This window comes from Pleurodeles waltl, chromosome 12 (genome assembly GCF_031143425.1).
Source record: "Pleurodeles waltl isolate 20211129_DDA chromosome 12, aPleWal1.hap1.20221129, whole genome shotgun sequence".
Classification (NCBI taxonomy): domain Eukaryota; kingdom Metazoa; phylum Chordata; class Amphibia; order Caudata; family Salamandridae; genus Pleurodeles; species Pleurodeles waltl.
Window position 1 is genome coordinate 132,526,186 of NC_090451.1, and position 25,762 is coordinate 132,551,947.

At 43.0% G+C, this 25,762-nt stretch overlaps 1 protein-coding gene across 1 annotated transcript in view; it reads left to right on the forward strand.

Annotated features, from left to right (window-relative positions):
* Positions 1-25,762, forward strand: part of LOC138268495 (junctional adhesion molecule-like) — a 147,047-nt gene that overhangs the window by 72,566 nt on the left and 48,719 nt on the right. The window contains exon 2 of the mRNA XM_069218202.1: positions 24,350-24,757. Coding sequence (XP_069074303.1) covers positions 24,350-24,757 — 408 coding nt within the window. The remainder of the gene's footprint in view (positions 1-24,349; positions 24,758-25,762) is intronic.

A 25,762-nucleotide genomic window follows, 5' to 3' on the forward strand; every position in this document is an offset into this window, starting at 1 on the left:
CTGCCAGTGGCGTAACCAGTGCTAGAAAGAAGGGGGGCCCTTCCGGATCCTGGTACTAGCCTATCTGCCAGTGGCATAACCAGTGCTGGGAAGTAGGGGGACCCTGCTGGATCTTGTGACTGGCTTATCTGCCAGTGGCGTAACCAGTGGTGTAGCCAGTGCTGGAAAGTAGGGCAATCCTGCTGGATCCCTGTTCTGGCAGGTATTCTGCGATGGATGCCAGGGAAACATGCTAACATGCTGAATTCGTCCTGGTGTCATTTTCCGACACCAGGACACATTTCAGCAGCGCAGGTTGTCTGCTTTGTGCAGAGAGGGAGGGAACTTTCTTATTTACACCTCAGGCTGGGCTGAAACAAAGGCCTGATTCAAAGGGCCATCAGCCCTAACTTTATTCAAATAGCATTCTGGCTGGGAGCCATCAGGAGCCTAACACCTAAATGCCAATACAATGGAAGACAACAAATACGCACAGCTTGTTATCACTTCACAAGTGTTTAAGAGAAGTTATGATTCAGAGGCATGTTTTAAACTTTGTTCATCTCCCTATGTAAGAAATGTGGTTGCATTGTAGGAATGCAAGAGTTATCTGTCTGTATGAGTAATTATATAAATATTGATGTAAATGGCTCCTATTATTTTTTTTAATTTAATTCTTTTATAGTTCTGTTCATTCCAATTCAGGGTGTCAGAGCACATTACATTACAAACAAAGGCACAATAAATTATACATGCGTGTAAATCAATGTACGAGAAATGTTACCTTAGGAAATAAGGGATTTAGGGTACAGAAATCATATATCATTCCTACTTGTAGACATTATAAATTGAATGAATGGTCGAGAGAAAATCAAAGTTAGGATATAAAACATAATGCAGTGATTGTGGTTGTCTATAGTACTAAGTATTCTTCCCAAAGGAACCTTTTTTTGCAATTTTGGAATAACATCAGATTGTAAAATAAAACAATAAGAACATAAACTCATGTCATCAGTTTGCAGGCAGTTCCTTGATGCTGGTAAATAGATTACTATGCTATATTAGCAAGCTTGCAACTTTTGAACCAGAATTGACAAAATGATCTCAAGGCAAAAGCAGTAGCCCACTTGTCTTATCTGAATAAAATACCAATAAAATACAAATCTGTTATCTGCATGTGACATGATGTGATTTGCAGCAGGCATATTAACCAACTATTCTACTTTGAGTCAAAACTGTGACTGGACAAAACAAAGAACTCTCTCAGAACTTTGTTTACCACTAGAGTTTTCTTACCTCTATTATAATTCCCTCAAAATCTCTGGGCACACAATGATCTCTTCGGCAGGTTTCTTAGCACTGTAAGATATATATAAAATGCAGCCTCTTTGTGACCAATTAAGTAATCTAAAACAGGTTTACTGTCACATAGGTCCTTGTTGCCAACTTCTATGCAGCAGTTTGAAAAGAAATGTATAAATTGAGTGTGAGACTCTGTTTTTCAAGCCCTGCCCCTCACAAATCCACTTCCTTTCCCCTGCCACACCTTGACCCATAATTTGTGGGTTCCCAGACTACATTTTATCCAGTTCCAGCAAAGGACGTAAAACAAAGCGACGTGGGAGCCCTCCAGAATATGAAAAGGGGTCCCTGAATATACCATAAATCTCACAAATATTTACTGGACTTGGTCTGAAATGTGCCCCCCCCCGAAGGGTTGGGTATCCCTGAAGGCCAGTAACTGCAGGAGTCTGCGTTACACCCCTGCCATTTGTGATAATCTCACATTGACAGATAATGAGATATGCAGAGGCGGCTGCCAGATAACTCAATGGGAAGGGTGGGGTGGGGAGTAGGGGCGGGAGGGCAGAGATGAGGTAAAACATTTTTTTTTTTTAAACACTTACCTTGTCTCCATTTCTGCCGCCTCACTTGTTGCTCTTCTTGTGGTGTCCCAGCATTCACTGCTGAGACACCAGCACAGGCTCCCCATCAATCCTGGTGCTTCTTTGATGCTGAACTTAGCATGAAAGCAGCACCAGGATTGGTCTGAGCGGCTTGGACTGCTGCTCAGACACAGCCCTGGGGTCTGTGCAGTTTCTCCAGCCCGGCTGTTAAACACAGACAGGCTGGAGACACCTAACTGCCATGTGTGCCTGGCTGGCTGTCTGAGGTCGGCCAAACACACATGTGCACTTAGGCGCAATCTCCCCTACTCTCACCTCCTGTGGCCTAGCCGCACCCCTCCCTGCACTGCTGGCTGAGCCAGAAGCAGAAAAATAAAGTAATAAACTATTGTTATATTTTTCTGCTTCTGGCTCAGCCAGTGGAGTGACTTTCCTTTGTCATAGTAAAGGAGAGCCGCCCCTGGGGATATGTGTGTTATCTGAAAATACGAGTGCTAGGAGGCTGGCTCCTCCTCTCCTAAATTAAATGAAAATTAACTTTGAATTGGGAAAAATTGTGCCTACAAATTTTCTTTGTAAAGCATTTTAAAGAATGTGCATAGTATGTATTATTAGTGTAAAGACAGCACTGCAAATAAGCCTTTAACTACAGATAACATTTTTCTATTTAATAATTGTTAAAAACACCAAAGGGCATATTATAAAGTTGTATGTTTGTGCAGGACACAACTGTGTGCCTATTTTTATGTGATTACAGTTTCTAAAGTGTTTACATTTAACTCAGAATTTCTGCAAGTTAGTTAGTGTACTACAAACAGTTCAGCTGGGAAACAGTGACGACTGTTTTCCTCTCTCTGTTTCCGAACTGTGCTGCCAGCATCACTAGTTAACCTCCAGATCTGAGTTTTAAAGGATGCATTTTAGGGAGTGGCTTAGTTGTTTCATGTGCAAACACTCACTTTCATCAAACAGACTAAAATCTCTGTTAGTACTGGCTTTGCTCACATGGGTGCGGGACAGAAGACTAAGGTGAGTTTTTTTATGTAAAGATTACATGGTACACACTGCTTTCTGCTTTTGAAAGGTAAAAAAACACATGATCACTTGGGCAGCAGTAGGTGGGGTTCCATCATGCCTTGCTTAACGTGTGCAGTTTGTTTCTGATTTGATGCCACCCTACGCCTGAGCATCTGCACGCTCTTATCGCTGCCTAACCTTTCGATTTCTTCTCTCCCACAATATTATGATATATTAGACACAGAGAACCACAAATAATTCGCATTAGAGAGGAATCTTGAATTTTCTATTGTGTCTGTCTATTACACAACAATCATCAGTAATGTCATTCAAGATGTCATCAGTGATGTCATAAATTATGTCATAGTACATGTGATGGGTGCTGTAATGTGTAAGGTCATAAGCAGTGCATGGTGAGCAGTTACTTATACTTCTGGGACAGGAGCATATTTTGATCTGTTTCCGTGCTTGCATCACTGTGGGCAGGGAAACAGATCAAAATGTGCTGTCAGCTGGTGGGAGCATTTTCAAAGCTTTCACCTGCTGAAAGAAGAATTTGTGTTGTTCCCGCATGGTGGGAGATTAAAAAATGCACCTGTCAAGTGGAAGAATACACTGGTTTCCTGGCCTGTGCTGGTGCAGGCAGGGAAACCGTTGTGTTCCGTGGGTGGGCTCCACTGGACACAGCATGTGAGCTGGCCCGGGGGTGGGCTCCATGGAACCATTGAAGGCTCATGGAGTGGCCTCATGGCACTCCTCCCTTAATTAAACTTATAAGCCTCATCTCTAAAGTTTAGGCCATAGGGGTGAGCTTCCTGGGGCCTTAAATGGCCCTGCCCCATTATTAATGAAATCGGCCCTTAGGGATGGGGTCCCCCGGGCCTGTGGAGGCTTAGGAAGGGGGGGTCACATGGCTCTTCTCCCTTCATATGCAAATTTCACAGCCACGCGGCCTTCCTCTCTCTTTTAAAGTTACTGTGGCCCTAGGGAGGTGCTGGTCCCCGGGGCTCCAAGGGGGCACAAGGCTAAGCCCTTGGGAAGTGGTGGTCCCTGGGACCATAAAAATCCTATGGAGGGGGGCCGTGCGTCCCCCTCCTCACAATTACACATTTGTCTGGTCCTAGGGAGGTGGCGGTCATTGGGGGAGATGGACCACCTGCACCACATATCCCCATAATATATTATATAATATGCCCACGGGACCTCGCCCACCCTGGGGCTCAAATACAATCAAAAAGTGGGAGACCGGGCTTGTTTTTTTCTTTCAATTTTCCTGGGATCCACAGATCCTCTAAGGTTTTGCAAGATTATTATTTTTTTAAATGCTTTTTGGCATTAGCGTTGTGCATGGGGGACCCCACCACCAGTATAGGGGGCAAGGGTATTCCTACCCTGTCTCTTCTCTTCGTTGTAACATTTTTTGTAGGGCTCGGCTGTAACTGGAAAAACAAAAAAACACTTTTCCTTTGGAAACTAGGTCCTCACTATAAATACCTATTTAAAAAGTAAAGTGGCCAGGCCACATCTTTGTTTAAGCCATTTGATTGCATACACTTTCTTTGAGGTAAAAAAGGTTGGGCCAGTTATTAACTTTTATCCATATTTGAGTCTATAGATGTTTCCTCCAATGTCGCAACCCTGCTAAATTGGCAATGGGACCACGCATGAATTGAGGCTCCCCCCGCGGTACACGAAAGTGTACATTGGGTGCCCTGGGTGGGGCCAGGGCACCCAGAAGAAGTGGCCGGGCCCTGGGGTCCCTGGAGCCAAAATCAACATGGGAGGGGTGCTGTGTGCCCCCCTTTCTATTTGTTTTTTATAAAGGCCAGGCTCCATGAGATTGGGTCCCCTGGGCCAAATTTTGCTGAGGGAGGGGAACCATGAGGCCCCTTTCCCTTCTATAATTGGCCAAGCCCAGGGGATAGGCTCCCTGGGTACAAAATCAGCCAAGGGAGGGGTGCCACATAGACCCTTCCCCTTACAATAGTTGGCCAGGCCCTGGTGGATAGGGTCCTCGGGCTCAAAATCAACCCAGGAAGGGGGGAAATGTGACGCCCTCCTCTTTGTTTATTAAATTGACCAGGCCCCAGGGGATGTGGTCCTGGTCTCTCGGGCCGGAAGTTGCCCTGGGAGGGTGGCCATGTGACTCACCTCCTCTTTTTCAATTTTGGATTGTTGGACCCGAGGTATGTGGTCCCTGAGGACAAATTCAGCTCAGGAAGGGGAGGCACACAGCCTCCCTCCCATTTTTTGTATTGGCCAGGCCCCTGGGGATGGAGTCCCCAGGTCCAAAATCAGCCTAGGGAGGGGGGCACACTCCCCACCTCCTCTTTAACGAACTGTCTGGACCCTGGGGAAGCGTGGTCCCCGGGGCTAAAATCTGCCTATATAAGGGGGCCATTTTACAATTTGCCAGGCCCCGGGGGATGGGGTCCCCAGGGCCAAAATCACACATAGCCAGGATTTCACCAACACACTTGTTTACTGTCTTACAACTGATAATGGATACACAGTCATGTAAACCAAATGAGGTATGTTATGCTACAGCTTGCACCCTGGGATTTTTTATGACAAGGGAGAAACAATATGCATCTTTTACGCACACTTGTTTCCATTTCATCACAATTTGCAGAGCTGTATTTGGCATGCCAGCTAGGCTTTGACCACACCTCCAGATGTACTATGCAAGCTGTAACAGACTGTCATAGTTCTCCACATACATATGAAAGGATCTATAATTTTATGATTTTGTTTTGGTATAAAACACAGCTAATCCTGTCAGGCCTTCCGAAGAAATTCTAGCCAGAATTGTTACAATTAAAAGCTTCTACCTCTATGGTTTGTCAAGGGGATAACCAACACCAAAATCGTTCCCTACAAAGGTCATTTGTGAGATTTCTTGCAATAAAACACCTGACTGCAGGCTTTAACGCTGAGCAAATGTAATCTGCCAATAAAGGCTTATTTTTCTAGTCTTAGAAAATTATTGTGGGAATTTTATTGTGTTTTCTCTTAACTTTTTACCTGTTCTGAAATTGCTAAATAGTTTACACATTTTTCCTTAAGTTAGGTCTGTCTGTTCTGTGCCATAGCTACTAGGGGCTGAGAGCAGGTTTATTTATTGTGCTTGTAAGTTAGACCTAACAAGTTTTTGGACCGATTACTTAGGAAAGATTCACATCCTCCCCAACTAATAACCCACAACCGTTTTCTACCGTGCCAGTTGGGGAACAATGTGCTACAAGAGGGTGCTGAAAGGTTGTGTCCAGGTTCAAGCAGTATGACAAGCCTGGACTTAGGGCCAGATTTATCATTCTTTCACGCAATGGAATCCAGAATGACAACCTGCTGCACTGCATGAAAGGGAGAGGGCTGGAATGTGCCATATCTATCAAGATATGTCAAATTTTTGCTCTCTGCCTGGGGTTGTACACCACCTGCTGCCTGGTGCCAAAGCAGGCACCTTGCACCTCCCCTGAGAAGGTTAGCATTTTGACACATTCCCAGTTTTTCCAAAATTGGTAAATCTGTGAATCTGCCAAAAAGAAAGGAGTAGATGCATTGGAACACCCACACTCCACCCACTGAACGCCTTCGCATTGCAGAGTAACACAAGGAAGTAATTTGTGTTGCCCTGTGTTACTCCAGATTTACCAAGAAACTGCTTGGGAAATCTAACTTTGGTATTGCGTTGCCCTTGCAATACCATGCGGGATGCAAGAGGAACACAATACCATGATAAAACAGCCCATTAGTACCTTGGAATCATGTTACCAAATCCAGAAAGCAGTCATCCAATGGGCTGCTAATTATGAAATGTATTATGTTACTACATTGCATACTGGTGCACATATTAATGTACACCAGACAGTTTGATGAATAAAGGCAATATTAGATGTTTCCTGAAAAGGCAGGATAAAATAATTACTTTGACAACTACATTCCCACATATGTTGCATAAACACATAATATAACTGTTCCTATCGAATAATGTTGTCACAACGAGTTGTAATACACCTAACTGTTGTATTGCTCACATAATATGTCTCCCTTTCTCTCACCTTCTTTATCTCTGCTCCAATCATTCTTCCTTCATCTACTGTGTTGCTCTTTCTCTCTTCTCCTCCCTCTTTCCCTTTCTTTTCTTTATTTAAGTTACATATTTGTCTAATACTATTTTTCTGACCGTTCTTGGCCCCCAAACATTGCTCTTTCTCCATTTATTCATTCATGCATTCGCCCATTCACATATTCATCCATCCTGTTGTGAAGCTACTTTAGCTATTACACATGCACGTTATTTTAGGTTAGGCCTGCAGCTTGTGCCCTTTTCACTTTGAGACATGCATTTTTATTTCTCTATATTTTTTAGCTGAAGCCTTTTTTTAGTGGAGATGTTTTCATTATTTTATCAGCATGTCCTTTACACAGACATCTGTTATTCTTTTCTCTGCACGACATTCTCATGCTGTGCTCTATCCAAGGTTGTAAGTGATAAGCTGCAAATTTTTGACGGTACAAAGAGTTCCTCATATCCTCAACTCTTAAACACAGGAATATACAAGATGTCACGTCAGAGCAGTTTTCTCAGAACACCAGATGTTTTATTATAAACTACCTCACTGCCCCCTACACAATAGAGGGTAATTCCAACCAGTTGCCATTGTACACTCTAAGTCACCTTTGCAAGTTTCTGCTGAGACCTGACACAGTCTCTCCCTCCATGTGGGAGAATTGGTGGTAAACCAACAGACCTCTTCTTTACCTACAATCACAGGTATGGAGGATGGGGTTCTCCCAGGGGGCCTAATGGGCAGATTAGGGCTTACATAGCCATGCTATGTAGAAAATCTTAGTAGTGCAAGTAAGGATTTTTAGAATCATTGTTGTGACAGTATGGTAGGACTTTTCCAATGTTTCACTTTTATTGTCCCTGCCTTGCTTTTATTATTTTTTATCATACTTATAATTGCAAAACATGCCTTTTTACGTAGAATGAGGGTGATTCAATTAAACCTATAAAATCTAGTCCTGCTTCTGTTTTGCCTTTGTATGTGTGAGGCATATGTGACTGAGGGAAAGGGGTAAGATCTGTCCCACCATGATTTCCCTGAGAAACCCAGATAACATGCTAAGAACTGCCACAAATCACCTTTTACTCTTTGGTGCTGGTGAGGTGCTGCTAGCTGGCCATAAGGATTAGGGTGACAGCTGTCACACAGTGCAGGATCAGACTCAGTCCCCCACACCCAGTTTTGCTGCCACCCAAATCCAGCAGTCTTGTTGCTCTAACAAGAGTCTTTCCGACAATTCACTAATGGTCTCTTCCATCAATAAACTCATTTACTCTCCAATTACATCCATCTATTCGTCCACTGACTGACCCAGTCTTGCATTCCTCCACTCCCTCATACACACAATAATGGAGACAAACAACAATGAAGCACTTTCACTTATTAGTCAGACCCATTGGTTTTGCCAGTGCTTTTTATTATTATTATTATTATTATTATTACTATTATTAATATTTTCTGTGTGTCAGGACTTTTGGGTGATCAAGACCCAAACATGGCCACTTATTGCAAGATGTTTGGGTGACCATCTTAGGGGCAGGCCTTCCCAATCTCAATGGCAAAACCCACCAGCAACCCCACACTGCCAATCTCACAGTTGGACAGCCACACCCAGGTAAACTACAAATAGGTATTTGCTATTGCTAAGAAAAATTGGCAAAGGCAATATTCTAAAGTGCTTATGCAAGCACTTCTATAGCTGACTTGTGGAAATATATAATTTCACACTTCAGATATACTAAAGACGCCATGGAGCATAGTAAGCCTTTATGGCTGCTGTACATTTTAGGGCTACAAACGGAATGTTTGTGTCATCTTTTACAACTCAAAAACACTACCAAAGTCTTCAATGAAAATATGTGTACAATGCGCAAGGGACCAAACTTGAGTTTATCACTGGTTTTGAAGTTGCAAGTGTGAAATCATGTCCATATGTTGGTATGAATGGTGAATATTCCTACATTTGATGAAAAAAATGACCAACAAATTACCTTTCTCTGAAGTAACTGAAAACCTAATGCCAACAATAAAACAGCATCAAGTTCACTGGAATGAAACAAGGTTAATGTTCCTTTTCAGGGTCCTGTGGCAAACAAACATTGGTGAAAGCAACAAGTCTAACTGTAATGTTCTAATCTGTGGAAACACAAAGGAATTCTGTTTGCATGAGTTAGCACATTAAAACCAGACCTATTCGGTTAGCTAATCTTTGTTTGAATATTTAGGTTTAGGATTGCAGCACATAATGGCATGTGATTCCAACTCTGCTTGCTAGAATAGGGATATTTTTGTAGCATGTGCCCAAAATTCTCCATTGTTAGCTAACAGAATTTTGGGCACAGAGTTCTGGCTCCATTAACACCAGGCAATGGTGGTCGCTATTGTATGCAAAAGTAAGAAAGACTGACATGCACCTTAGTGCAGCATTTTGCACTACAGCAAAAAAGAAAAAAATCAATGTTTTATCGTCATATTTTGCTGCAGTTTTTCGAGTGAGCATTAGGTGGCACTGAAAGCCAGGAACATAGTTTGTGTGGCCCATTTTGCAATGCTGGGTACAGAGCAATAAGAATGACAAATCTATCAAAGGTTAACCACAAAAAGGAGCAAAGCAACAAATAGGAGCTAGGCAAGTGAGACAGACACAAAAGCCATGCAACCTGGGGCAAGGACTGGCTGCCTGGGCTGTGTTTTACAATGCGGTCTCTGCTGTCAGTCGCAAATCTACAATTACTTTTGGTGTAAAAGCACGACTAGCTGTAAGGTTCTCTCATGACATGAGAAGCTGGGAGACAGGGAAGGAACAGTGCTGAATGGCTAGACACTGAACTCAAGAGAATTGAAGATATTCACCTGAATATTTTAAGAGTTCCATAAAAAATCTAAACAACTCCTACACAAAGGCCTCCACCAGCAGAGAATGTTTAGTGTAAATAAGTGACCAGGAAAGAGCACGGTGATAAACTTCGGGTAAACACTGCACTCGTTCTCCTTTCTATAGTTGTTGTTACCAAAGCAAACAGAGAGCTTCACTTCCTTATGCGGGGACAGCTGTGAATGTCCCTTAATGTGTGACTCAGTGAACTTCACTCTCAATAAAAACGTTTATGGATCATTATAATGCTTCAAGTAACCCCTTTTAACCCCTTCGCTGCCAGGCCTTTTTTTTGGCTATTAGGGGCCTAGGCCCTCATAACTTTTTGCCCACATAAGCTACCCACGCCAAATTTGCGTCCCTTTTTTCCAACATCCTAGGGATTCTAGAGGTACCCAGACTTTTTGAGTTCCCCTGAAGGAGACCAAGAAATTAGCCAAAATACAGTGAAAATGTTTTTTTTTTTTTTTTTTATGGAAAAAATGGCTGTAGAAGAAGGCTTGTGTTTATTTCCCTGAAAATGGCATCAGCAAAGGGTTTGCGGTGCTAAAATCAAAAGCTTCCCAGCTTTCAGGAACATGCAGACTTGAATCAGAAAACCCAATTTTTCAACACAATTTTAGCATTTTACTGGGACATACCCCGTTTTTTCCGTTTTGTTGTGCTTTCAGCCTTCTTCCAGTCAGTGACAGAAATGGGTGTGAAACCAATGCTGGATCCCAGAAACCTAAACAGTTCTGAAACGTAGACAAAATTCTGAATTCAGCAATGGGTAATTTGTGTAGATCCTACAAGGGTTTCCTGCAGAAAATAACAACTGAAATAAAAAAATATTGAAATTGAGGTGAAAAAAAACATTCATTTCTCTCTACGTTGTATTCTGTAACTTTTTCCTGCAATGTCAGATGTTTGAAAGCAATATTCTGTTACGTCCGCTGGACTCTTCTTGTTGCGGGGATATATAGGGCTTGTAGGTTCATCAAGAACCCTAGGTACCCAGAGCCAATAAATGCGCTGCACCTTGCAGTGGGTTTTCATTCTATACCGGGTATACAGCAATTCATTTGCTGAAATATAAAGAGTCAAAAATATGTATCAAGAAAACTTTGTATTTCCAAAATGGGTACAAGAGAAGGTGTTGAGGAGCAGTGGTTATTTGCACATCTCTGAATTCTGGGGTGCCCATACTAGCATGTGAATTACAGGGCATTACTCAAATAGACGTCTTTTTTACACACTGTATTATATTTGGAAGGAAAAAATGTAGAGAAAGACAAGGGGCAATAACGCTTGTTTTGCTATTCTATGTTCCCCCAAGTCTCCAGATAAAAATGGTACCTCACTTGTGTGGGTAGGCCTAGTGCCCGCGACAGGAAATGCCCTAAAACACAACGTGGACACATCACATTTTTCCACAGAAAACAGAGGTGTTTTTTGCAAAGTGCCTACCTGTGGATTTTGGCCTCTCGCTCAGCCGGCACCTAGGGAAACCTACCGAACCTGTGCATTTTTTTAAATTAGAGACCTAGGGGAATCCAAGACGGGGTGACTTGTGGGGCTCTGACCAGGTTCTGTTAACCAGAATTCTTTGCAAACCTCAAAATGTGGCTAAAAAAACGCTTTTTCCTCACATTTCGGTGACAGAGAGTTCTGGAATCTGAGAGGACCCACAAATTTCCTTCCACCCAGCGTTCCCCTAAGTCTCCCAATAAAAATGGTACCTCACTTGTGTGGGTAGGCCTAGTGCCCACGACAGGAAATGCCCCAAAACACAAAGTGGACACATCACATTTTCTCAAAGAAAACAGAGGTGTTTTTTGGAAAGTGCCTACCTGTGGATTTTGGCCTCTAGCTCAGCCGGCACCTAGGGAAACCTACCAAACCTGTGCATTTTTGAAAACTAGAGACCTGGGGGAATCCAAGACAGGGTGACTTGTGGGGCTCACACCAAGCTCTGTTACCCAGAATCCTTTGCAAACCTCAATATTTGGCTAAAAAAACACTTTTTCCTCACATTTCGGTGACAGAGAGTTCTGGAATCTGAGACGAGCCACACATTTCCTTCCACCCAGCATTCCCCCAAGTCTCCTGATAAAAATTGTACCTTATTTGTGTGGGTAGCCATAGTGCCCGTGATAGGAAAGGCTCCAAAACACAACGTGGACACATCACATTTTTCTACAGAAAACAGAGGTGTTTTTTGCAAAGTGCCTACCTGTGGATTTTGGCCTCTAGCTCAGCCGGCACGTAGGGAAACCTACCAAACCTGTGCATTTTTGAAAGCTAGAGACCTAGGGGAATCCAAGACAGGGTGACTTGTGGGGCTCGCACCAGGCTCTATTACCCAGAATCCTTTGCAAACCTCAGAATTTGGCTAAGAAAACACTTTTTCCTCACATTTCGGTGACAGAGAGTTCTGAAATCTGAGACGAGCCACAAATTTCCTTCCACCGAGCGTTCCCCCAAGTCTCCTGATAAAAATGGTACCTTACTTGTATGGGTAGGCATAGTGCCCCTGACAGGAAATGCTCCAAAACACAACGTGGAAACACCACACATTTTTCTACAGAAAACAGAGGTGTTTTTTTGCAAAGTGCCTACCTGTGGATTTTAGCCTCTAGCTCAGCGGGCACCTAGGGAAACTTACCAAACCTGTGCATTTTTTTAAACTAGAGACCTAGGGGAATCCAAGACATGGTGACTTGTGGGGCTCGCGCCAGGCTCTATTACACAGAATCCTTTGCAAACCTCAAAATTTGGCTAAAAAACACTTTTTCCTCACATTTCGGTGACAGAGAGTTCTTGAATCTGAGACGAGCCACAAATTTCCTTCCACCCAGTGCTCCCCCAAGTCTCCTGATAAAAATGGTACCTCACATGTGTGGGTAGGCATAGTGCCCGGGACAGGAAATGCACCAAAACACAACGTGGACACATCACATTTTCTCAAAGAAAATAGAGGTGTTTTTTGCAAAGTGCCTACCTGTGGATTTTGACCTCTAGCCCAGCCGGCACCTAGGGAAACCTACCAAACCTGTGCATTTTTGAAAACTAGAGACCTAGGAGAATCCAAAACGGGGTGACATTTGGGGCTCTCACCAGGTTCTGTTACCCGGAATCCTTTGCAAACCTCATAATTTAGCTAAAAAAACACTTTTTCCTCACATTTCAGTGACAGAGAGTTCTGGAATCTGAGACGAGCCAGAAATTTCCTTCCACCCAGCGTTCCCCCAAGTCTCCCGATAAAAATGGTACCTCACTTGTGTGGGTAGGCCTATCGCCCCCTACAGCAAAATGCCCCAAAACACAAAGTGGACACATAACATTTTCTCAAAGAAAACAGAGGTGCTTTTTGCAAAGTGCCTACCTGTGGATTTTGACCTCTAGCTCAGCCGGCACCTAGGGAAACCTACCAAACCTGTGCATTTTTGAAAACTAGAGACCTAGGAGAATCCAAAACGGGGTGACGTTTGGGGCTCTCACCAGGTTCTGTTATCCAGAATCCTTTGCAAACCTCAAAATGTGGCTAAAAAAAACACTTTTTCCTCACATTTCGTTGACAGAACGTTCTGGAATCTGAGAGGAGCCACTTTTTTCTACAGAAAACAGAGGTGTTTTTTGCAAAGTGCCTACCTGTGGAGTTTGGCCTCTGGATCAGCCGGCACCTAGGGAAACCTACCAAACCTGTGCATTTTTTTAAACTAGAGACCTAGGGGAATCCAAAACAGGGTGACTTTTGGGGCTCCCACCAGGTTCTTTTACCCAGAATCCTTTGCAAACCTCAAAATTTGGCTAAACACTTTTTCCTCACATTTCGGTGACAGAGAGTTCTGGAATCTGAGAGGAGCCACAAATTTCCTTCCAGCCAATAAAACTGATACCTCACTTGTGTGGGTGGGCCAGGTGCCTGCAACTGAATAAGGCCAAAAACTTGTAGAGATAGAGGGGATAGCACAGCGAGTTGATAAGGACATATGTTACACCACTCCTCCAGTCCGCCTGTACTGACCAGCTGCCTCCTTCGAATCCCTCACCACATTCCATTCCTAACATTCCCCGGCTCGTGAGTTACGCAATGCGAGCCAGCAATTTACACTACATTAGATCCTCTATATAACACATTTCCCCCTATACATTTATGCAATTTTTACATATACATATTTTCTACAAAATGGTCAATTATCACCACAATGTATTTGCACTCCCCTTCTGCATGTATGGGTCCTGTAATATCTAGACCTATCTTCTCACAGGGCATTTCAGGACATTTAATAGGAACCAAAGGCGGTTTAAATGTAGAGAAAGTCTTCTTTGATTCATTGCACTGAATACATTCTCTCACTTTCCTTTCCACAGCTATATCTAATCCCTGGCCACCAATACAACTGTTTAATTTTACTTTTTGTCTTTGATATACCTAAATGACCATCATGGCACAAATCCAGTATTTTATTTCTAAGAATCTCCGGAGGAATAAACCTTCCATTACGCATTAATCTGTTACACTCTACGGACAACTCCTCCTTCACTTCCCAAAACACCCTTAGGTTATCCCCTATATATTTTTTATGTGGCTACCCCTCACATAACCACGTTTGAACTTTACTTAATACCACATCTTCATCCAAAGCTTTGTTCCATTCATCTTTGGTGATACCCTGAACGTCTTGTACAATGTCAGCCACACAACAATCTTCCAACTCCTTCACTTCTTCATTGGTTCTGGCCAAAGGCATCCTACTTAAAAAATCAGCAATTTTATTCTTGATACCTGGCACATAACGTACTTCATATTTGTACTCCAAAAGCCTTATGGATAAACAGGCAATGCGTGGAGAAGCTTTAAATAAGCCATTTGTGGTTAACACCCTGGTAAGTGGTTTATGGTCGCTTCGCAAAATGACATTTGTGCCCTATACAAATGAACAGAAATGCTCCAAACCCCATACACATGCAAGTGCTTCCCTCTCTTTATTTCGCCTCAGTATTGGTTATTGAGCGGGAAGCAAATGCAATTACACATTCCTTATCACTCTCCTCTACTTGTGTAAGAACCGTTCCCAACCCCTTACTTCTGACATCCATAGTGACAATGCATTGCAAATTTGGATCAAAACCTTGTAGAGCAGGTGCTCTAATAATGTCATTTTTAATTGTTTTGAATGCTGTCTCACACTCTTCAGACCACTCAAACACACACTTCATTTTTAACAACAGTCTAATGGGAAAAGTCTTATGGGAAAAACCATGCACATATTTAGCATAATATTCCGCCAGACCTAAAAAAGCTCTGACCTCATCCTTATTTGTAGGCGCTGGCAAATTTTTTATCACAGCTAATAGGCTACTTTAGGTTCAATACCCTTACCACTAATCTTGTGTCCTAAATAAATGACACTCCGTCTGGCAATTTTGCACTTACTGTATTCAGCCGTAAGTCCATTGTGCCCTAACACCTGGAGAACACTCATAACTTTAGCATCATTGTTAGTTTTCGAATCGCCCATAATTAAAATGTCATCTTGAAAAATAAATACATTATGCAACTTGCTGAATAATTTGGACATTAGTCTTTGGAACACAGCAGCCGCTGATGCTAACCCAAATGGAACCCTGACAAATTGATAACATCCAAAAGGCATAATAAAGGCGGTCAATCTACGGCTATCAGGATGTAACAAAATTTGGTGATATGCAGAAGTAAGGTCGACTGTGGTAAAGCATTCTTTACCTTTAATTAGAGCTACAATTTCATTAATTCTTGGTAAAGGGAATTGGTCTACCAAAATATTCTTATTGAGGTCTCTAAGGTCCACACATAGTCTCAATTTACCATTAGAGCGTCTTGCCACTACTAATGGAGAAATCCAATCAGATGCTTCAACTTGTTTGATAATGCCTGCTTGTAATAACTTGTCTAACTCACCAGACACTTCATTTCTAACACTTAAAGGTAAGTTCCTTGCTTTATGGACAACAGGTACTGCGTTATCCTTCAACAACATTTTATGCTTAAACTTTTTTAACTTACCAATAGTACCCGAAAATACTTGGGGAAATAGGGGCCAGATGTATCAAAGGGTTTTTCCCATTCTGTGTCAATGGGAAAATGTGTTCGTACAAATGGATGTCTCATTTGCCTCTCCACCCTGAATCACAGACACAGGTTCCGTGCTGTTTGGGTCAAGGATCATTCCCAGCGCACCTTGGTCCCACCAACCTAAAACAGAAGGCCCAGACTTAGATACATACATTTTGCATTCCGCCTTACGATCCTTGAATACAAATAACAGTTTCCTGTAACCAATCAAATGGATTGGTTCACCAGTAAAACTTTTCGGGGAAATATCCAGTGTAACTAGATCCCCACCAACAACATGTTTACATTTTTTTAACCAAACCAATTCATTTACAATTGTGTAAGGTGACCCAGAGTCAGCAGTAACAGTGATGATAACTCCTCCCATTGATATTTCACATTTCGTTTTTTCCGTTGACACTCGGGTACCAAAGACTCAGTATTTTTTATATTGAGTACCCACATGTTCCTGTCATCACTGTCCGAGGTTGAAGCTGAATCTGGGGCACTTTCTAATAACTTTATAGCCGACTCTTTTTTTCTTCTGCAGACTTTAACAAAATGGCCAATAATACCGAACCAGAAAACTTCTGATTCTGGGCCGGACAGCTCTTATCATTTGCGTAATGTCCCAGTAATCCACATCTGAAACACGTAACACTTGTCTTTGTAACTTCCTTCTTCTTCTTCTTCTTAAATTTACTGGAATTATATTTTCTCAAGATACTGTCTGTCCCACTCAAATTCTTTTTTGTCTCAGTAACCTTGTTGACAAGAGTGTTAGACTCTGCTTTGGAATCATCCTCTTTTTTGTTGCTCAGCAAAACTGCCTTTGCACATCTCCCAGTCAATTCCGCCCTTTTGACTACCTTTATTACTTCTTGTAAAGGTGATTCCCCTTTAGTCCATAAGCAATATTGTGTATTCTGGTTCGCAGCATGCATAACTATTTGATCTCTTATGAACTCATTGTGTAAAGTACCGAATCTACATGTTAAAGCCAAATTCTTCAAAGCAGACACATATTCATCAATTGTTTCCTCTTACTCTTGCTTTCTATGAAAAAATTTGTAACGATCAATGCCAACGCAGGACCTTGTGGTCCTAAACAATGTAATAAAATCTTCTTCTTTTGCTCCCCTGAAAAGTCGTTATCTTCATCACATGTAGGAATATAATTTAAAAATATTCCAGCCATTCTTGCCATTTTGTAGATGTATCACCACTACCAGAGAGAAAAGGTTGTGGTGGTGGTAAATGTAAATTATTTGAAGCCAATGTATGCATTTATTTTGTATGTATTTTATATTTAGTACCACCTTCTGTTCATAAGTTAGCGATCTGGATATAAAAATGCATAAAACAGCTTGAACGTGCAGCAAGGTTAGCAGTCTAGTTGTCAGCCTTCCTAACTTGACAGGCGTGAGACGCACGTGCAATAAAATCTAATGATATCCGAACGTTTAACAAGGTTGGTGGTCTAGTTGTCAGAATTCCTAATCTGACATCATGAGTGACGCTGTGGTACGGCAGTGAAGCGCAAGGAACAGCACCAATGGGACACACGGTGCGCGCATGCAATGAAATCCAATAACGTTTGAAAAGTTTTACTTTGCAGGTACTCTACACAATTCTTAAATTATAAAGTTACTCACTCGCGTTGAATGTTGAATAATTAAGTCCCTGTAGACCGCTAAGTACGTTGAAAGATTGTCTGCATTGTAGGCCGTATGAAGATTGTAGTTCGCATGGTAGTCGGGGTTGAGAGTCACTCGTCGCCAAATTTGTTATGATTGATGCCCCAAAACAAAGTATGTTTTGTCTAGATTTATTCTGGAAGAAAGAGCCCCAGCTGTAATGCATAAATACACTACTCCTCCAGTCTGCCCGTACTTGCCAACTGCCACCCTCAAATCTCTCACCATATTCCATTCCTAACATTCCCTGGCTCGTGAGTTACGCAACGCAAGCCAGTCATTTACATTATATTAGATCCTCGATATAATGGGCCTAGTGCCTTCAACAGAATAAGGCCGAAAACGTGTAGAGATAGAGGGGATGGCACAGCGAGTTGATAAGGACATATTCTTCTTTTATACATCTTTAGGCTGACTCTGCTTTGGGGACCCACACACATGAGGTGTCCTTTAACTTGGGAGACTGAGGGGAATGCTGGGAAGTAGGAATTGTGTGCTGGAGCGGTGATCCTACTAAGAAAAGTCAGGAAAATATGTTTTTTTAAGCAAATTTTGAAGTTTGCAGAGGAGTCTGGGTAAGAAAATGTTGGGGGATCCACGCAAGCCACACCTCCTTGGACTCCTTGGGGTGTCTAGTTTTCAAAAATGTCTGGGTTTGGTAGGTTTCCCTACATGAAGGCCGCACCCACAACCAAAAACCTAGGTGCCCCCTCCAAACACAGGTAGTTTTGCAATATATCATTTTGATGAGTCCACGTACGCCCATGATGTGCCAAACACTAAAATTGTGAAAACAAATGCACTTAGGTTATGTGAAAAAGACCCCTTACCCACCAACCAAGTTGCTGGCATGCTTCATCATCGGGGTCCCACCTGAGACACCTAGAGTGTCACAAGTGTGCTGCGATGCCTGATTACAGCGGAGCAGGTTTTGTCATTTGTACCACACATAATGGTTGGATTTGGCACGTGGGTGAGTGATGGTTCAGTAGATCAAATTTTATTAACAAGAGATTTCACAAAAGAGAAATGCACTGTTAATGTCTGAAAGCCCAAAAAACTGGACCAATGACTCACAGCGCGTCAAGGCACCAACCGTTTTACAGTCCATTCACACACCATTCATGCATGACATGCACAAGACTATTCACGATGCCAGCCACGGGCCCAGCACATTACAACACTCGCATCGACAGACAGCGCCACTCAAGGGCCCATCACTTACATACGCCCACATACCTGATACAGCAGTCACACTAGCTGATGGGAGTGTGTGGAATGACATTTGGCTGGCACGGCCAGCCAAGCTCCACCTCACGCATACCGCCAGACAAGTGCCATCCCACGCACACTGCCAACCAAGCGCCACCCCAAGCACACCGCCAGCCAAGTGCCACCCCATGCACACCGCCAGCCAAGCTCCACTCCACGCACACCTCCAGCCAAGCGCCACCCCACGCACACCACCATCACTTTTTTCCATTTATAAACAACAAAGAAACCACTAACTAATTATAAAATAAGTACAAAACTACAATCACAAAAGCTCTAACCGAATACATGACAGTAATACCAACCGTGAAACTGAACATATGAATATATAAAATAGGCAGTTTACGCTCACGGTATTTCCTCAAAATGTTTCTTTGTGTGGTCATTTCTGAAACAGCTGGGCACACACAGCCCAGGCTTTGAAGGGCAATCGGGGCAGTACATCCGGCTCTCCCTCCAGATACCTCTTCGGGCACATACTCTACATTTCATAGTCAGTAAGTCTTTTTTGGGAATGGGAGGAATGTGATCTGGAAAGTGGCAATCTTTCAATCTAGCCACATCCTCCACCACTGCTACTCTAGGAACTCTTGCCTGTTTCACCACAATAAGGCTCTCTATCACCGACTCCTGAAATGTAACAAATGTCATCCTTACTCAGGTGAAGAATCCTTGAACACAATAAAGGCATTAAAAGTTGCCAAATGAAATAAATGTAGGGCCATCTTTTTATACCACACGTAAGACTTACGAAGAGCAGTGTAAGGTTCAAACCTATGATCTACTCTATCAACACCACCCATGTGCCTATTGTAGTTGCAGGTTTGCGCACTTCAGCAACCTGACCCCAAACAGTCACAGGGGAAGTACTCTCATAATGGATGGTAGATAGCATGTACACATCCCTCCTGCTCGAAAATTTCAGAGCTAGCAGCTCATTATTCTGCAAGGCACTGCACTGTCTCCTCTCAAGTTTTTTACAGACAAGCTCCCTTGGATAGCCTTTCCGGTTAGAACAGATTGTACCACAAGCAACAGTGTCCACTCTAAACAACTTCTTGAACAACTGCACTCCAGTGTAGAAATTATCTACGTACAAATGGTGACCTTTGTTAAACAGTCATCTACCAAGTTCCCACACAATTTTTCGCTAACTCCAAAAGTGGCCAGACAACCAGCAGGGTCAATATTGGAATCCCTACCAGTGTAGACCCAGAAATTATACACGTATCCTGTACTGCTTTCTGACATGCATATACAATTTAATCCCATACCGTGCCCTCTTACTAGGAATGTACTGCTTAAAAACTAAACGCCCCTTGAAAAGGACCAAAGACTCGTCCACACTTATCTCTTTCCCTGGAACATAGACCTCTGAAAACCGATCTACAAAATGATCAAGGACAGGCCTAATCTTAAAAAGACGGTCACAATCAGGGTGATCTCGTGGCAAGGCTAAAGCATTGTCTACAAAATGCAGCATACGAAGAAGAAGCAAATATCGATTACGAGTCATAGTTGCAGGAAATATAGCCGTTGCCATCAAGGGACTAGTAGACCAATAAGAACCCAGTTACGGCTTCCTTATCAACCCCACCCAAAAAGTCAAACCTAAAAACTTTTTCATCTCTTCCAGATATGTGGGAACCCACTGAGTAGCTCTAGACTGAGGCCTAAGTCTGGCAGCGTTGTCCCTCAAATATTGCTCCACATACACATTAGTCTGTTCCACAATCTTTTCCAAAAATACATCGTCCATAAACAAGTGAAAGAAATTGACAAGCAAAAAGTTTTCCGTATTGACTCTACACCCTGGGAGACCAGTAAATGCAGGTAACTGTGGCTGCTCCATGTTTGGGGCAATCCAGGTGTCAGGTCTTCTAATGGGAAACCCTTCAGCCCCAGGCTGCTGCACTCTTGGCACATCAATGTCCTCCTCTAAAACAGGCCTTTCATCTGCACTGAGAGTGGCTTCCTCATCAGAAGAATCCTCTCGGACAGAAAACTCACTGCCAGTATCTCTCACTTCCTCTTCTGCCTCAGATGCAGAGTCACTCTCGTAATCATGGTCTGAAGATGACTCAAAAAGCATGCCAACAACCTGCTGAGTGGTCACTCTGTGGCTAGCCTTGATCCTCACTAACAACAAATGGATTGCCAACAACAACCAGCACTAAAATAAGTAATAAACAAAGTGTAGCTTTATCACAAAGAGTTATTTACTAAAAAACAATACCACTCACTTGCCTGAAAAAGCTACTCACCAGCACCTACTCTGCACAGACACAGCAATCACCAATGATATCCCACTAAAAATAAAAAATAAAAAATAAAATTAGACATATGACAACACAAATGTCATTCATGCATGTCAACAATACTCCTTTGGAATAAATTGCTTTTACTTACCTAAAACATGCAACTATGTAAACCGCAGGACAACTACTGCCAAAACTGCAAGGATGAACAGCAAAGGAAGCAAAATCTTTGAACTAGAACAAAAAGAAGAAATAAACTGTTATAATCACAAATACAAATACTTCGCCAGTTGACAAACACCCCGCCTCCAAGAACTTAGAAATAGTTCCTGGTGCCTAAGTGGCTTCTGCCCCCCTTGGGGGCCGATGGGCCTAAAAAAATAGCCCGATCTGCCCCCAAAGGGAGCAGAAATGGTCATCAGTAATGTGCCCCCCTTTGGGGAGCAATGCTTGCCAAAGGGGCGCCCCTCACCCACACAAAACACACACACAGGATCCCTGGTGCCTAATTGGATTCTGCCCCCCCAAAAAATAGGCCGATCTGCCTCCAACATGGGCAGAAATGACCATCAGTAACATGCCCCCTTTGGGGGGCGACCCTTGCCATAGGTGCCGCCTCCTACACAAAACACACACACTCAGGATCCCTAGTGCCTAAGGGGATTCTGCCCCTTAGGCACCAGGGATCCTGTGTGTCTCACGGTAGCCCTGCCCTACCTCATCCAAGGCACCGAAGGGGTTAAGCTACAAAAGCCGAACAAAAAACTTTGTAGGTAAGAGACAGCTAATTTCCATACTGGTAGGCATGTTTTTACAGTACGTGGTCTGGAGAAGCACAAACCCAGGATTCAGAATGTAACACAGTGGTTAGGGTTGGCTAACAATAATTACTTTCAACACAAACTGTTTTTAGCAACATTAGTATAATGAAAGTCTGAAAAAATATAATTTTCTAACTTGTACCTTGCAGTTTGCATGCTGCTCTTTGATGACACTTCACAGCTGACTGTGCTATATTAGGATTGTAATTTACAAACTGTACAGTAACAAGAGAGTCTCCACTCAGTAACCCACTGAGCTATGCACAAAAAATGCTGTTTTATTATATTCATGAAAAATGGCCTTTCTAACAGGTATATTAACCCTCTGTGCTACCTTAGATGAGTCAAAACTGCCACAAGGCAAAACTCCATCTCTCTCCAGCAGGAACATTAATCACCAGAGTTACCTTGACACTTTTGTTGTTTGCTGAAAGCTTCTGAATATACAAGGAACTCTGCAGCACGTGCCTTCAAAACTGCTGCACTGCTACACAAACGACTCCCGGTTACAAAACAGGCCCACCCACCTTACTGCCTTCCTTGGAAACCCCTGATGCCCAGTCCAGCTAGTCCGGCCTTGTTCTCCATTTTCTTTGGCTTTCACACCCTAGGAAACCAGGAGTGAGGGTTCTCCCACATGCCACCAGCTTTAGGGATGACTTTCAAGTTTTCCTGCATCGTCTTTCAACCCTCTACATTTGAAACCTGCAAGAAGTTGGACTTCATACATAGACTACCAAACTTTCTTGTATGCAACTTCATGACTTTATGTCTCACACACTTTATGGGAATTACGGGTCACGTTTCTGATAAAACAAAAGTGCACACTTGTTTCTGAGACTATTTCTGAACCCTACAGGAGAACTCTCAGGTCTATGTCTAGTGCTCATCCAGTCCAGGGTGTTCTTCGCACCCTTGTACTTGTAGTCTCCTTTTTATTCTAGAAAGAAAGAGAGTTGTTTCTGCAAGAAGGTGTCTTCAGCTGTGTGTTGTCAAGAAAAGGTGTCTCTGGATGTTCAAACCCGTCCGGAGCAGGCCAAGAAATTGCTCATCAATGTTAATGATGGTTGTGACTTGACGGTTGCTTGAAGTGTACCACGGATAACAATTCTGTCAGATTAAGGGGTGAATTTAGACAAACTCGTCACATAGGAGGTGAACCATGGCAGGATTAAGTCCATGAATCCTCTTCATAAAGAGAGGGTGTAGAGATGTTTAGGTTTAGAGTAAGGGAGCCCCTAAACATTTAGCCACTGAGGCCAGGAAGGGAGCTTTCCAATTCAGGAGTTAGAGTGAAGAAACACCTGCCTCTCTCAGCCACTGTGGGAGCACTTGGGCAGGTAAAGTCCTCAATACCTTGTGAGAAGAAGTGCAGGCTGTTAGAGGGAAATCTGTTAATAAAATAAGACATATCAATTTGACGCAATAATATAGGTTTAATCGATTTTCAACTGGGAACAACAGGCAGTCTCAACATAGAGGCCATGACTGAAGTTCAAAGTTCTAGTTCACAAGCAGTGGTATTTATACTGTAAAAACCAAAAAAAACTGTGCTGACAAGTTCAGCATTGACATAAGCAAGAACAAGCAGTACAGATAAGATAATAGGGGAGAGGTACCTCTTGACAAGAGCACATGCACGATTACTGGTCACCTCATGAGTGGGTAAGTAACACAACAAGTGATTATATGTTACATGATGCTCACGGTAGCCCTGCCTTGTGCTAATGCTTATTTGACCCTGACACAGTTCACCTCCCCAAGATATGAATGACTTGTGGTTTTTAGGACCCTTGTGCTAAGGCAGGATACACCCTTTTGTTCCACCATGTTCGTGCTAAGTGAAGATTTTGAAAGCAACAGTTGGTGCAGCTTTAAAGAAAAACTCTCATTCTAATGTGGCTTGGGCCTCTTGTGTGTTTCAGCACAGCTAACTTAACAATGCAGCATGTGTATGTTTCCTAAGTAATAAGTGTTTGTTTGTCCTAAATATGATCTGCCTTTTCTCTTGAACCCACGGTCTGTCTTTTTTTAGCATGTCATATATTAAGCCTTTCACTGCTTGCATTACTTTACAACTATCCCTAGCCTAAAATGTTTTTATTGGGATTTGGGAACTTGTTTGTATGTATGTGATGTATGTGACGTGTTCCTATTCTTCCTACATCAAGGGTGACAGTGCACATGGAGTTGTCTTACAGAACATAGCAGCATCTTAGACCTGAAAGAATTTAAGGTCATTTGACTCACCTGGCCTTTGACAATAAGAAATTCCACCAAGTTATTGCACATGAGGTTCTCCTGTGTGTTTTATATTTATAAGCACTCAGTGCATAGTCTGCTACATATGTATCTATCTGTCTTGTCCCAGATGCCAGTGGACATGTGGAGCAGGACACAGTGAGGCAGACACCGGAAGTGCTGCACGTGCCGAGAGGCAGCTTTGTGACTTTGACCTGTCAGCTGCAGCTGAGGAACAGGGTGACCCTCAAGAAGGTCGCGTACACCTGGAGCAAGGCTGGCAGCAATTTCACGCGCACGTTTGATTTGCTGACAGAGGGTCCCGTGGGCCAGGCGAAGCAGGAACCCCAAGTGAGCGCAGACTCACGGGTGTCTCTGAGTGTCGATGACTCCTTGCAGAATGGAGAGCTGAGACTGCAGAGCGCCCGGGAGGAAGACAGTGGTGTCTACTACTGTAAGGTCATCATCCTGCAGCCGCTGCCCCGGAAGCCCTTCCAGGGGAATGGGACTGAGCTACGGATCAGAGTTACATTGCCAGGTACCGAGAAATAGCCTTCTGTCTGTCTTGGTGGAATAAGTATTGGCAAATCAGTGGGTCTTGCCTTTTTGACCTATTGGCTTTGTAATTTATTTTTCCTGATGCTGTGCAGCATCGAGTTAAAGAAATTAGTTTTGCTTATGCTGTGCAGAATCGGGAAAATAAGAAATCTCTTCTGCTGTCTTCCCATCTCATCTATTTAGACTTTACTTACACTCTGTCCTCTGCCGCTCTCCAAGAACACCTTCCTACTCTTCTCTTCTACTTTCTTAAGCTACTCTGCTCTCCACTCATCCCTTCTAAGCTTTATATTTTTCTGCTCTCCACCTTATCTTCTGCCTCCCTCTCCTTCTTCCTGTCGATTCTGCTGTCCTGTAGGCCTTTACTATTTTCTCCTCATTAGTCTGTGTTCTGCCTTCCGTCCATCTGTGAATCAGTCTCCCCTGCATCTTTCTATTTATTTATCTTCCTGTTTTTTACTATTTTGTTTTCCTACAACCAGTTTCCTTTCCTTTTTCTCCCCGTGCCTAGTGCAGACTCCCCCACGTCCTCCCATTTTTCTACTCTCCCATCCTTCAATATTTTGTTCTTCGCCCCCCCACCATACTACTCTTCTCCCACCCTTTCCACTTTTCCACATCCCATTGTATTATACTTTTCCCTCATTATGTGCTGTTCTGCTCCCCCTAACCCCTTTTGCCAAACTTCTAATCATCCTTAACGAGAAGGTAAAGCCAGGTATTTCAACAGGGAGAAATGCCAGATGCTCTTTCAAACCCAGCACTCTAGGTACCTTCTCTGTCCAACCGAACAGGACTCACGAGTCTCCCAGGTTCACCCTTGGAAGTAGAGTTGTAGTAAAAAAGCCAACACGCAATGGGAAGGTGACAAGCTGGGTTTGGACAACGGATCAGAATTCGGAATAATGCCAGAAAAATCAAGAATGCCTAGCAAGAGATCTGATTACCTAAAGAGAAATAGGCTTATGCTCATTTTGATAAAACA